At 34.3% G+C, this 13711-nt stretch overlaps 1 protein-coding gene and 1 pseudogene across 1 annotated transcript in view; one reads left to right on the top strand and one right to left on the bottom strand.

Annotated features, from left to right (window-relative positions):
* Positions 1–633: 633 nt before the first annotated feature.
* Positions 634–2244, bottom strand: LOC102886382 (annotated as a pseudogene).
* Positions 2245–2383: 139 nt separating this feature from the next.
* The window catches only part of LOC102886631 (60S ribosomal protein L32), a 176687-nt gene continuing 165359 nt past the window's right edge, over positions 2384–13711 (top strand). The window contains exons 1-2 of the mRNA XM_015585772.1: positions 2384–2526; positions 5471–5653. Of these exons, the coding sequence (XP_015441258.1) occupies positions 2384–2526; positions 5471–5653 (326 nt within the window). The remainder of the gene's footprint in view (positions 2527–5470; positions 5654–13711) is intronic.

Consider the following 13711-nt stretch of genomic DNA (forward strand, 5'->3'; position numbering starts at 1 on the left):
ATAAGGGCTATACTTTACAAATAATAACTAATAATACAATTATTTGCTGATAACCAGAATTATAAAGACAGATAATAATAGAAACATGCATAATAAAGTCAATGAATTTCAGTCCTAGATGTTTGATACTTCCCAAATTCTCTCCATCAAAGTACATCTAGAGGTTTGACATGTACTTCAGCATAGCTGAGGAACTAATCCAAAGAGCCAAGAAACTAATTCTAAATTTCTTTTAAGTTACGGGGTTTTAAAATCTAATAATATACTAATCTTACTATTTTTAGATATTTGAAATACAACTTTATTCTGATTCCAAACTAAAAGGAATAGGAATGACAGTAACAAACAAGATTTCACCACTGAATATTGCGCTATCACTACAGTAGACTTATATTTGAAACTCGGTAAGGAAACAGTGTTCCAAAACAGCTAAATATGAAGGTCCAAAAAATAAAGGTATTTTTTTAACTGCCACATTCACTCCAAAGCCTGTTTATCTCCTTCAGCATCCCAAAGATTAAGCACATGTTCTGCTTAGCTCCATAATCAAGTGGCAAATATGCTGTACCACTGACATCACAGGACAGTTGCCAATGAAACTAGCCTTCTGATGCTGAGTCCAGCTCCACTTTCTCACAGGTCATCATTCTCATACCAGAGAGCAGCTGTCTGAGCAACCTCTAGATCATGCTCATATTATGTTGCCAAAGCTGGGTCGATGACAACCTCTGGTGGGGCAAGAGCAGGTACAGTGACAAATTCCAAGTTAGTGTTCAAGCGAGCCAGAGGCAGGGCTTTTCAAAGTTGTACTTATTTTGGCAGAAATGTCATAGTACTGAAGATTCTTCTCTCAGTGGAAGACAATTGATTTTGCCTTAACTTTTCTCTCCTTGATATTCACTTTGTTAACACACAAGACAATCGGGATGTTTCCACATACTTGTACCAGATCTCTATGCCATTTGGGCACATCCTTGTAAGCATTATAATGGTAAACTGGGCTTGGATGTAATAGCCATCTCTCAGTCCACCAAATCTCTCCTGACCAGCTGTATCCCATCCATTAAACTTACTAGGTCCTCTGTTGGTGTGGAACATTAGGGGATGGATCTCAACACCCAAGGTAGCTACATACTTCTCAAATTCACCAGTCAGATGTTTCACAAATGTAGTTTTTCCAGTCTCATCATCACCAACCTGTACAAGTTTGAACTAAATTTGAGGTTCTCCTTGGGTAGCAGTCGTAATGTTACTTCCAGAAGCATCTCCAGGCCTGACTGAGCTAATCTTACTATTAGTAATCAGTTATTGTGTCTTTCCCAAATCTTTGAGTAAAAATCTTCTCTAGAAGGTGTGTTTATATTAATACTATGGATTTGTTTAAGCTCTTGCTCTCACAGCACACCAAAGTCCTAGAATATGAGTACTCCTTAACAAAAAGCATATATTTGGTCTAATTTCTACTTAGACCTATCTAGGTTAAGTTGAACTACACCAAGGGCAGCAGCTATACAATAGTAGTTCTAAAATAAGAACTGTTTTTTTACTCCCAGTCTATTTCTATCTTCTATATTACGCCTTGCCCCAACAGATTTGTATTTGTGGCTACAGTTCAGGAATTATGGATTCTACTTACAGTTTTACTTAGAAACCTGTTTATAATATAGCTTACTATTAAATACATCCAGATATTATATAAAATAAAAGTAATCCCATTAACATTCTTTCCATAAGGAAAAAAATACATAAAGCAGGAAAATCATATTTATCCCTAAAAATTGTCTAGTACCTAGAAACTTCTGCAATGTTTCTAAATCTAAAAAGTAGAAAATGCAAAAGGAAACTTACTGTAATAATTGGGAGAAAATAAGAAAATATCTGATGATGAAGAAAACAAACTGACATTTATTGAAACATTATCCAATTCCAGGCACTTCAATACATACTATATGTAGATTAATCTTTTGTTCTCATTATAATCCTATCAGGTAATTATTACTAACATAAAATGGAGTCTTTGGGGATTTAAATAAAAACATGTACAAGTTAATTAGAAAGTGGCAGATACAGAATTTGAATTCAAGCCACGTGACTACAGAGTGTACTCTTAATCACCATGCTCCTTGCAAAACAAAAATGGATTGCCAAAACATGAAGATTATCCCATTATATATCATGAGTAATTAGTTCACCAACTAGAAATTATGGAAGTTTCAGGACCATTGCCACTGCCACTACTATCATGAGGTAGTCAATATGGAAACTTGGGAGATTTAGAAGAGAAAAACGATGAGAAAAGTTGGAGAGACAGAAGAAGTGGAAGTGCTAGAAGTAGCAAAGGTGATAGTAAAAAAATCAGAAGACTCAGAGGGAATGAGTTAGGATGGCAGGAAAATTAGAAGCAGTAGAGTCACGAGCATCAGACCCTGCAGCAAAAGAAACAGGGTGTGACAATTCAAAAAAAGACAAACATTTCTGCAGTGAAGGGATCCTTGTGAAGAAGGCAAACATGTGGACTGCTGGGAGGTAGAAAGAGGAGAGGGAAGAGCATAGAGGGTAACATTTAACTCCATCTATAAAGAGGATTAAAAGCAGTCAGGCAATGTGAAATCCCCATTGCAACAAGAACATTAGCGATGACTTCAACTATGCTTCTAGGGGCTGCAAGGTGGAAGGTACAGGTTTTATCCTTCCAGAAGTCAAATTAGGAAAGACAGAAATTGGGCCCCACCAAATGGAGGAGTATGTGATTTTAATTTGAATTAGCTGCCATGATTTCATAATTAGCGAATTCTCATACAAATACACATTCATGTTTTTTGTTTTTAATAATCTTGGGTAACTCTGGACCTTTTAGAGTAGGCTTCTTTAGCTTCCTAGAGTAGACATTATTCCTATGTCCACATCAGTGTCAGTTTCATATTCTAAAATACATATTTTTTGTCATGCTTCTACCTGAAATCATTTTAACGACATTAAATGCACAAATATGTGATGTCTTCCAATACACAAATATGTGATGTCTTTCCATTTAGTCCTTCCATTTCTCTTAACAATATTTTATAATTTTAATATTAATTTTATAACTTTATTAAATGTTATTCCTAAATATTTTATCTTTTTTGATACTGCTGTGAGTGGAATTGTTTTCTTAATTTCGTTTTTGAATTGTTCATTGCTAGTATACAGAAATATACTTACTTTTTGTGATTGTTTTTATATCATAACATTTCTAAGCTCATTATATCATAACATTTCTAAACTCTGATAGATTTTAGTAGATTTAGCCCAGATTACTGTAATAGTCTTCAATCTGGTCTATAGTTTTGCTTCTGTCCAATTTATTGTTCACGGTGCATCCACTGATCTTGTATATTATGTTTCTGAACTTACAGTGTCCTCATTTAGAAGTCTTCAGTCACTCTCTATTGACCTTAGGATAAAGTCTAAATTTCTCAGTGCTTTACAAGGTTTTGCTTATTCATACAGTTTTCATACAGTGTCTTCTCTCTAACTTCCAGGCTTATTTCTTGCTATTCCATTCCTTGGACTCTATGCACCAGCCATATTGATTTTTTTTCCTGGCAGAGGGATCACAGAATCACCATACTTTCTTTTTGTCCCATGCTTTTCAACATGTTGTTCCCTATATCTAGAGCATTATTTTCTTCTTCCTCTTTACATATTATATTCTCTTATTTTTTAGGGTTCTGCTCAAATAAGGTTTCCACTAACCATCAATTAGCCTTGAATATGAAATCTTGTTCCTATGCCATCACAAATCTCCTACTTAAGACTTTATTCTAATTTTTCTTTGTGTAGTTGTCTATCTTTTATAGAAAGAATTTTAGCCCTATTGTTCACTTTCATCGAATCATTCAACAGATGTTGAAGATGAATAGGACATTTGTGATATTTAGACTCAAGGAATTTACAATCTAATATGTTAACAATTAAACAATCAAAATAAATTATTACAAACTTTAAATCCATGAAAAAATTATTAGAATTGAAAACAAACATTTTTCTGTTTGGTTCAATGCTGTATATCTAGCACGAAGGATAGTCTTGTCATCTGGTATAAGTACAATAAATACTGATTGAATAATATGGAACACAGAAATGAGCAAATAATTGAGGAGACTAACAGGACACTATGAGAAGCAACAACAGAGAAACCTATAGATAGGGGATGAGGAAAAACTTATTAGGAAATATAGCATTTAATGTGAGAACTAAATAATAAAGAAGACAGCTATTGAAAAAGTGAAAGAAAGATCATTCTAACCAAAGAAATGGTTAGAATGCGCGAAATTCATGATGGATGGTGGATGGACAGATGGATGGATGGATATATATATAATAAAAAATATATAAATAAATAATAAAGAAATATTCTCTGCATTTATCAGGAATGACTCACAAACTACGTCTTAAATTCTTGAATTTGGACAAGGGGTTTAGAGACATTTAAGCAAAGTTAGACTTGTGCTTTATTATATATCATCAAGCAATAATGTCATCAAAAGGATGATATTAGGCTCGCACTCCATCCTCATAAATAGGTCTAAAATATGGTGTTTTAACCAAATTTATCTTGTTTTCTTCTGGCTTAGAGTCCATCGGTGATTCTCAGTGTCTTGTCTAGCCCACACCTATCCACTTGGTTAGGGGACCAGATTCTATGTCCTGAACCAGCTGTTACTCTACTTTTGTCCATTTGAGGTTAATATCTGGAGTCTCCTCCTACAATGACCCACTCACCAAATATCTAATCATGTCTTTTCTGGCCTCAGCTAAGTCTAATTTACCATACTCTTTGGACATTATATATTAGCATCACCTGGGAGCTTGTTAGAAATTCAGATTTCCAGACCCATTGAATCATTTTCTGCATATTAAGAGAATTCCTCAGATGATGTGTACACACATTCAAGGTAGGGAAGTACTGCTCTAACTAATCTACTCCTCAAATTCCACTATAACTTCTTTTCAGCATCCTGATTCTTCTCACTGGCAGATTTATGCAAGTATCAGAGTAACGCATACTGAACCTTTCTGAATTTTGGCCTTCCTATGGATAATTTCTTTTTTTCTTTCATTAAGGAAAATTGCTATTATCATGGTTGGTGGAGGGCGTAGGGGAAAGAATTAATTCTAGGGTGTTGTTACAGAAAAAAAAAAGCACTGTTTGATGAAAGCTTGAACAACACCTGTTAATCTGGTTAGCAGTATGATCCACATCTACAGCAAATGAGGAATGATCTTATTAAAAGTAAAAGGAGGTGGGGCTGGTATAAAGCCTTCTCAACCTCATAATAGGATCACTGTAAGTACTACTTCAAAGTCTTTGATCCACTCTAAGTTCACATGAGTTGCTTAGAGGATGACCCTTTATTAGAGCAGAACCTTCAAACATCTGTCCATCATATCAACATCATAATATATTTGCCATTTATTCTTCTCTTAGAAACAAGATATTTGATAGACTTGTAGAATTCCAGATCAAACTTGTGGCCTCAGCATCTCTGGCAAGTGAACTAATTGCTCAGATGACGTGTGCTTTCAAAGATCCATTAACCACAGATGCCACTAGAGTGCCACTGACTTGTGGAATTCTGGATAATCTCTTCACCAACAGCATCTACTACAAGTAAGTTTTAAATGCCTTAGAGAAAACCCATAATCTGCTATGAACATAAATGCTTATAGTAAAGAGCCAAGTCATTAAAAACTGGTATTAGAACTCACCAGTCTAGCCTCTTATATTCATTAATCAAACTTAGAACCCTTTAGGATTTAGAGGCAATTTAAAGGAAGGAGAAGCCAGGTGACTCATGGACATCTGATTTGTTTCTCAACCATACATTATCTATCACCACTATTAACTCAAACACAACTCTGCTTGGTCCAAGGCAAGATAAAAGAACACTAAAGATTTTACAAGCTCCATTCTACAAAATAGTCTCCAGCCCCTCCCAATTCCTTCTTTCTGACCTTATCACCACATAATAATAAAGAGTGAAGAAGTAATGTTTCAGATATTTATCTTACTCGGGGGCCTTTTCCTGCCCTTTGATTTCCATAATTTACACCACCAGGAGTCATAATCAGAATCCTTACTACCTCAGGTGATAAAACCAAAGTCCTAAGTTATATAGATGGTATTACATATACCAGCTGGGGGAAGCATACAATCTTCACCTTGCCCTAATTATATTCTTGCTTATAGCATACCAAAACTGATCTTAGGTACTGTCTGAAGGGGAAATTTGTGTGTGAAAAATAGTAATCTTTATAATCAGTATGCTTAATTTCTATTAAAATTATAAATATGATTTTTTTTCTTAAAGCCCCTAAGCTCAACTTAACAAATCTTGCTATTTTATTTATAAATTTGGTAATTTGGGTTAATTAAAATTAAAAATACTCATTTTCACTTTGTCTTTGATTAGTTTATAAATCTGACAGTTTTAAGTTCCCTATACATGTATAACCATTATATTTAGATGATTAAATGCCATTAAATAATTGAAACATTAATCATAATTTTCCTAAGCAGTTAAAACACCTACAATTTAAATCATGGTTTTCCTAAGGATCAAAAATACCTTAAACATAAAAAAAATGTGCACAGATTATAACATGTTTACAAATATTATTAATGTAATAATTGAACTGAATTAGTTTGGCTTATTTATTCATCTTTATCCTTACTTTCATACTTCCACTGGGATTTTAAAATTATTGAATACTCATAGAGAGTGGAATTAACAGTACCAATTTCAACCAACTCTTATCAGCAAAAATTTAAGACTAGGAAACAATTATAAATTTGGGCTATAAATTGCAGAGCTGTAACTAGGACACAGAAACCTGGGTACTTTCTAGGATTAATTGAGTGTAAGTGGCATATAAGGGCTAATATCATTGGGGTTTTTCAAGTCCATGTTTTTTTCTCCAAATCACATATCATACATCTCCTGGATGTTCTTAGGTTTCATTTTACATAATTATTACTGTGCCTTCAATGATAAATGTTTCTTTATTCTTTAGCCTCTATCACAATTTAATATTACTTATTTTGACTTCCCAAGCCTTTTGTACTCCAAATCTGGATTACATTTTTTAACTGGTAGTGGCCACAGTTAATTGCCTATCAACTATCCCTTATACCCACCCTCATTTCTAATCGAATTTGATTTCATTCAGGAATTCATTCCAGGTAACCAGAGGAGTCTGACCCCATCTTTAAATTCAAAGGTGTTTCCTAATGAAAATAAGTCAATTACAGCAAAGGCAGATGGACACCTGAAGGCTCTTGTTAGCCACTTAGAGGCAAGCACGAGGCTAAAGTTGTCCCCAGCAGATTAAAGAGAAGAAATGGCTGCAAAATTCTTCAGTTAACTTCTGGGAGCCATCTTATGATGACTTATGATCATTGACAACCAGCCTTGTAGGGAAGCTAACACTGTGCATGACCAAATGACACGAAAAAGGCAGGGGTCCTTGGTGACATGGGTATTGGAGCTTATCCTATCTCTGAATGGTCTTTTATATTAGTTTTTTTTTTTCTTTTTTAAATAATGAGATGCAATAAAAAATCTATGTAAAATTGCAAAGATATTTTAAGTTCAGATATTTAATAATGTCTGAATGTAGTATGCACACAGTTCAAGTTGCTTACTATAAACTTTGTTCACAATAACTCACCGGAAATTTTTTTGCCCTCCCTTTAACATACTTCATATTATCTGCTCATTGCTTTGAGGAATCATCATTTTCTTTATAATGCTCAAAATGTAAGATCCACACCAGTGGACCAACTTTAAACAAGCTGCTTCATTTTTTAAACGATATCCCTTTCCACCTTTATTTTATTTTTTAAAAATATTGTTTCTCTCTGGAAACAACAAGAAGGTTCTGGATCATTCTGAAATTCCTGTCACAAGGAACTCTGGTTCCTTTTGGGTAGGACAGTATTAGGAACCAACATCTGAATGCAAATAGGTTTTTCCACATGATTAATGGTAGTTTTTTAAAAAGTGACACCTCTTATAGCCCATTTGGTAATGCAGCTAGAAAATATTTTTAAAGGTGATAAATTCATATTGATATTCCTGATGCAACTCTTTAAAAACTAAGTCTTTTAAAAAAAATTTTAGACCAAAATAAAAATATTTACAACAAGCTTACTTAGAAATATTTTAACTCCTCGCTGGAATTATACATAGAGTCCTCTTAGTTTTTAGAACCATTGTCTGTCCCATGAGACCATCAGTGAGTAGTTACTTTAATAGCAGATATTCTAAAGTGCTTATCTGTAAGGAAAGGTATAAGAATAGAAAGTTCATTTTGTAAGAAAGAGCCTTTAGCTTTAAAAAATATCAAGGAATGGGAAAGAGGGTAGATTCAAACTTTCTGGCTATGTGAGTTCATTCCTAATTTTCTGCTGTTTCAATATATAGATATCCTTATGACTAATATTAGGGTTCTGTGACCATAATTCTCACCTTAACCTACCAGTACTTAATCATACCATCTGTATAAACCCTGAAATTTAGGGGGTTCATTAATGATAAGCTGCAGGCTCATCCTGAATGTGAAATTTATAATGCAGCACTGCAGTGAAGCATCTTGACTGAAATGGATACATTTATAATGTTTCATAAAAAGCACCAGGCAGTAAGATTGTATCTTTATATGCCAGACAAATTTTTAAAGTAGCTTATGCAAACTCTTGCAATAAACAAGCTAGCAAAAGATAGTGACTTGTACTTAAAGAAAGTGAAGATCACAATATTGGAAATGTGCCCTCTATAGTATCTACTGAATACACCAGCCCAATTCCTTCCTTATAGTTTCCAAAGGACAAAAATATATATTCTGCAGAAGGAAGGGATAATTTCAGGTACTAAATCTTTCAAAGTTAATTAAAAATTATTAGAAAACGCAGTTTTTTTTCACCTTATATGACATAATCATTTACATAGCAATCTTAGGAAGTTTATAAACTCTGAAAGTGTAAGATCTAGAGTATAAAAGATCCAATGTGTAACATGTATATTGGTCATGCCGTGTTTAGCACAGCTATATTTTCTCAAAAAAAAAAAAAAAAAAAAAAAGGCCTTTACCAAAGTGATTGGACATAACATGTATTCTTGAATGTGTCCATGATCAAGATGATGCCATAGCTAGGTGTTGTCATGAGAACAGGAAGCAAAACTTTTTCACAGGGAAGATTTAACTCATCACAGCAAAGGGGATCACAAATGGAGGGGGAAAAGAATTGTTCACATCAAGAAAAAAAAATAGAGCACAAAGTATTTTACCACTAAAATAGACTAAATGAAGGAAAGTGTCAATAGGTTTTTTAAATTACTCTCAGAAGTGAGGACTTAGTTAGGCAAGGAATCCAGTATGATTCCTTCTGGATCCAACCTTTGCACTTATTTATTTGAATTCTAATAGTACATGTGATGCTTGAAGGAATAAAAATGAGGGATACTTAGAGCCTCTAATCAAAGAAGGCACTCTTGTTTTAGTTACACAGGGAAATTTACTAGCGCATGTCCCAAGAATTCTCTCCATCTTGAATGCCACAGCTTTGAATGTTTTGCTAAGGTGGGCTTTCTCAAGGCCACAAAAAGATAATGTCCTTGAGCAACACGAATAGTTTAATAGGCTTTAGAACAAGTCATATCTGGGTTCAGATCCTTACTCTGCTAACTCATTAGCTGTCGGAGTTTGATAAGACACTTAAGTCTTTGGACCTCATTTTCTAAGCATGATAATAGTGCTTGATAGTATGGTTGGGGAAAATAAAATATGTAATATGCAGAAGCAAGCGGCACACTATGTGAAGAATTAAGGCTATTTATAAAACCGATATGTAATCTGTTCAAAAATGACAGAAAAAAATCAATGTTTTTCAAGAAAGCATTTGTCATACTGCCTTAGCCATACTCTATGAAGCATATTTGGAAATTGTTAAATAAAACTATTCTCTTCAAGTTGTACCCAATTTGGATATTGAAAAAACATCAAGGAGTGTAGCACGCTCCTTATATACTTGGGATAATTGATGAGAGTCAACTAAAATAGGAATCAAGTATTCATCCTGAATTTTATCAGTATTATAAGACTGAGGTATTCTAACATGCTCTTTGATATCTGTATTAGTTATCTATTGTTGCATAACAAATTATCCCAAAACTCAGTGACTAAAAACAACATTTAATATCTAGCTTCTGAGGGTCAGAAATCTAGGTATATTATTTTAGATTTCTATAACACCATTTAGAACACACATATAAAATATGGCAAAACTCAGAACGTTTCATAAATGTCAACATTAATGTAACCGTGTGTGCTTCTGCAAAGTAGAGGAACTGAGGGAGAGTGAGCCTTTACACTTGGTCTCAGCTAACATCAGACACAAGACACCAAGAGAATTAACCACCATGGACCATGGGGCCTAATCCCATGGCTACTGTCTTAATGCTCAGTGTTGTGTGCTCTAGACTTGCAGTGAACACTCCCCAAAGCCTGTAAAACAGACTATCTCACTGCCTTTGGTATTTCCTATGAAACAATATTTTAGTTTAGGTAACGTGCCTGGGCAGTATGTATACTTTGACTTACAATAGTATACTAGAGCTAAAAGTAAACAGCTTAATTCTAGGAAGTACCTTTATTCAGGGAATGTTGTATTTTCTACCTCACTCCTTATGATACATATCAGATTTCATTCTGGAAGGATATTATACAACTTCAAAGTTAACCATCCACATCCTCTTAAAATGGAAGGAATGAAAAATTAAGCAAAAAAAATCACTAAGGAATTCATAATTTAGTTAGGACTTAGATATTTCAATAATTATAAATTTGAAAATGGATGGATGTCCAAAATCACATAAATTATAAAAATTTCTCATGTAGAAGTAAACTTTCTTCATGGTAATAGTACAGGTTTTTTAAAAGCTACCCTTCAAAAGCTTTTTTGGACAAGCCTTAGCTCATCTTGATTTTTATTTTGTTTCTTTATATCTTTAACATTAAGTTAGTTGATTTTACCCCCTCTATATCTTTTAAATAATTTAAGCCTTTTCCTTAGAGAATGTCTGTTTCATTAGATGTGAATTCCATCCTTTTGTGCCTCATTACTGCCTAATCCAGTCTTTCAAACCTAATAAGCAATACATTCATTTGGCTGACTAATTGACTATGAGTTTGAATTATTGTACCAGATTTTCTCATCCATAAATTATGACTTGATGGTAAGCTGACCAATTCATAAGCTGCATCAGGCAAAGGACAACAGAATCTCATCTAGAAAATAACTGTTCCAATTTATGCTGCTTCCAGAATGCCCAATTAATTCTCAAGATGTAACTTATTCCCTGGAATAACCTATCTTATTAAATTTACGTTCCTTCAAATTAGAAGATTGTTTTAAAATAAAGAATGTTACACACTCAATCTCTCTTTGTTCTTCAGATGAGATACCCCAAATGTGACTGTAATTGGCTTAATGTTTTTCTACAGCATCTTAAAGTTTTTAAGGTACTTTCACACTTGCTCTACATTCAGGTCCTGTGAGTCAACCAGACTCAGCATATTTTACTTTATCTGACAATGTAAAAATGGTGACTTGGAAAAATAAAGAGAGTTTTGTAAGGTCACATTACTAATCAGAGGCAAAGCTGGCACCTATCCCAACGCTATTCCCAATATCCTACCTTGCCTTTCTCCCATTAATATTTTTTTTGTGATTTTATACTCCACATGAGCCTACACACCCACACATAGTTTAGTCATAGACTAATGGAATGTCATTATTTTCCAACTCTCATTTTATGGCGAGAGAGACCACCTGTCTCTACTATACATATTTCTTCTACTATAGCAACTTTCCCAAGGTAAGTACACATTTGATGGTACCCAGCTGAACAGGATGATGCAGATAGAGGGAGGAGGGAGAGGACTTTTCTGCCAGTTTTAAGGACACTCTTTATTACCTCTTTTCTCCTCTCCATTACATACACCTTAGGGCTTGAGAAAACAAATCAGCATAGCTCACATCAGCCAGCGTGTTTATAAATGAGCAAAAGGGGGAAAGAATCAGTTTCCAAAAGTGTAGGGGTAAAAATTGAGATGAGAATGATAAAGCAAAACTCTGCCTCTATCACAAGCTCATATTCTCTGTGTGTTAATGTAGAAGGAAATGAACAAAGACAATTCAAGAGAATTAAATTTACCTCTTGCAGGCCTGTCAGACCAGCATCTCCCAATGACAGATGTGACAATTACATTCTGAGGCCATAGGTATAGGGACTGTCACGTTGTGGTTTTTTAGTGGTTACACTATTGAATTGGGTTCCCTCCTTTAGTTGCTTATATTTTAAATTCTCAATTTAAAAAAAAAAAAAGAGAAAAATACTTCATTATAAGAAAAATAAACTTTGAGCTAAATTAGAACTTTCCTGAGGGGTCTTAGAAACAAATGAAAGAACGCATTAAAGAACAGCACAGTAAAAAAAAAAAAAAAATTAGGAAGTTTATGTTCAGGATAAAAAGTTAATAAGGGCCCCCAAATCTAACATTGCTTCTTTCTTTTGAATGATTTTTGAACATTTTGCATTAGGCAAACTTTCAACATAATTTTGCTGAGCAAATTACTTGACCTCTCTGGATTCCAGTCTCCTAATTCCTGTGTACCTGAGTTTTCATTAGAATTAAGTAAGTCAAGGTATGTAAAAGCATCTTATAAGTACACATGTTTTACCTTTCACTCTCCTGCCTCTTCGAAAGAGTGCACATATATTAGGTGTCCAGTCATATGATCCAGACTCATCATATTTTTTCTTCATAAAATATTTATGTTATCACAGTGACATATGGTCTTTTCTGGTTTACTTTAAAATTTTTAGTGTAACTTCCATTTCTTATGTAAAAAAAATTTAGGGTAGAGTACCTTGGCTCTGTCAAATGTGACACTCAGATGAGCCTCTCATTTACTATGCAGAGTTAACTACACTTCAGTCAGAGGTCTATGGATTCATTAGGTAGACAAGGCTCTGTACCAATTCAGGGATACTTAAACTCCCATTTGTACAGAATGATTTACATGGGGCCCACCAAGTCCTATGGGAAAGATCTTGAACTCTGTCCGAAATTTAAATTCAGAAATATGTAAGCAGATTAATTGGGGCTTTGGGAGGTTTAATTACCAAAGGCAGCCACTAAGAGGAACAAAGAGAAGAAAATCCCTGTGGGTAAGAAAGAAATCTGACAGAATAGACTGGAGTCTGTTGGGTTTCAGAGGGAAATGATTCCAAGCACAATGCAAGGGAATGTATAACCAGGCCTCAAACTAGCATCTTCTACCAAAATGCCTGTCTGCCCTTGGAAAGGAGAGAACTATGGTAAAAAGAAGAGCACAGGCAGCAGTGCTGGGGGACTACCCTCTCATGGAAGCTGACACAAGAAAATATTTTTTTAATTATTTATTTTTTTGTCATTTGTTTTTCTATTGCCTAGAACAAGGGGAAAACACTTAAGCTTCACAGACAGATTCTCTCCTGAAAAGTTCTGACATGGCAGTTCAAGTTTATCTGGACAATTAAGGTCCACAAGACCATAAAAATCTAATGAGTTACTCCCTCACAAAACCCATGTATGTATGCCTTATTCCTACAAATCCTACAAA

This window comes from Pteropus alecto, unplaced genomic scaffold (genome assembly GCF_000325575.1).
Source record: "Pteropus alecto unplaced genomic scaffold, ASM32557v1 scaffold92, whole genome shotgun sequence".
Lineage (NCBI taxonomy): Eukaryota > Metazoa > Chordata > Mammalia > Chiroptera > Pteropodidae > Pteropus > Pteropus alecto.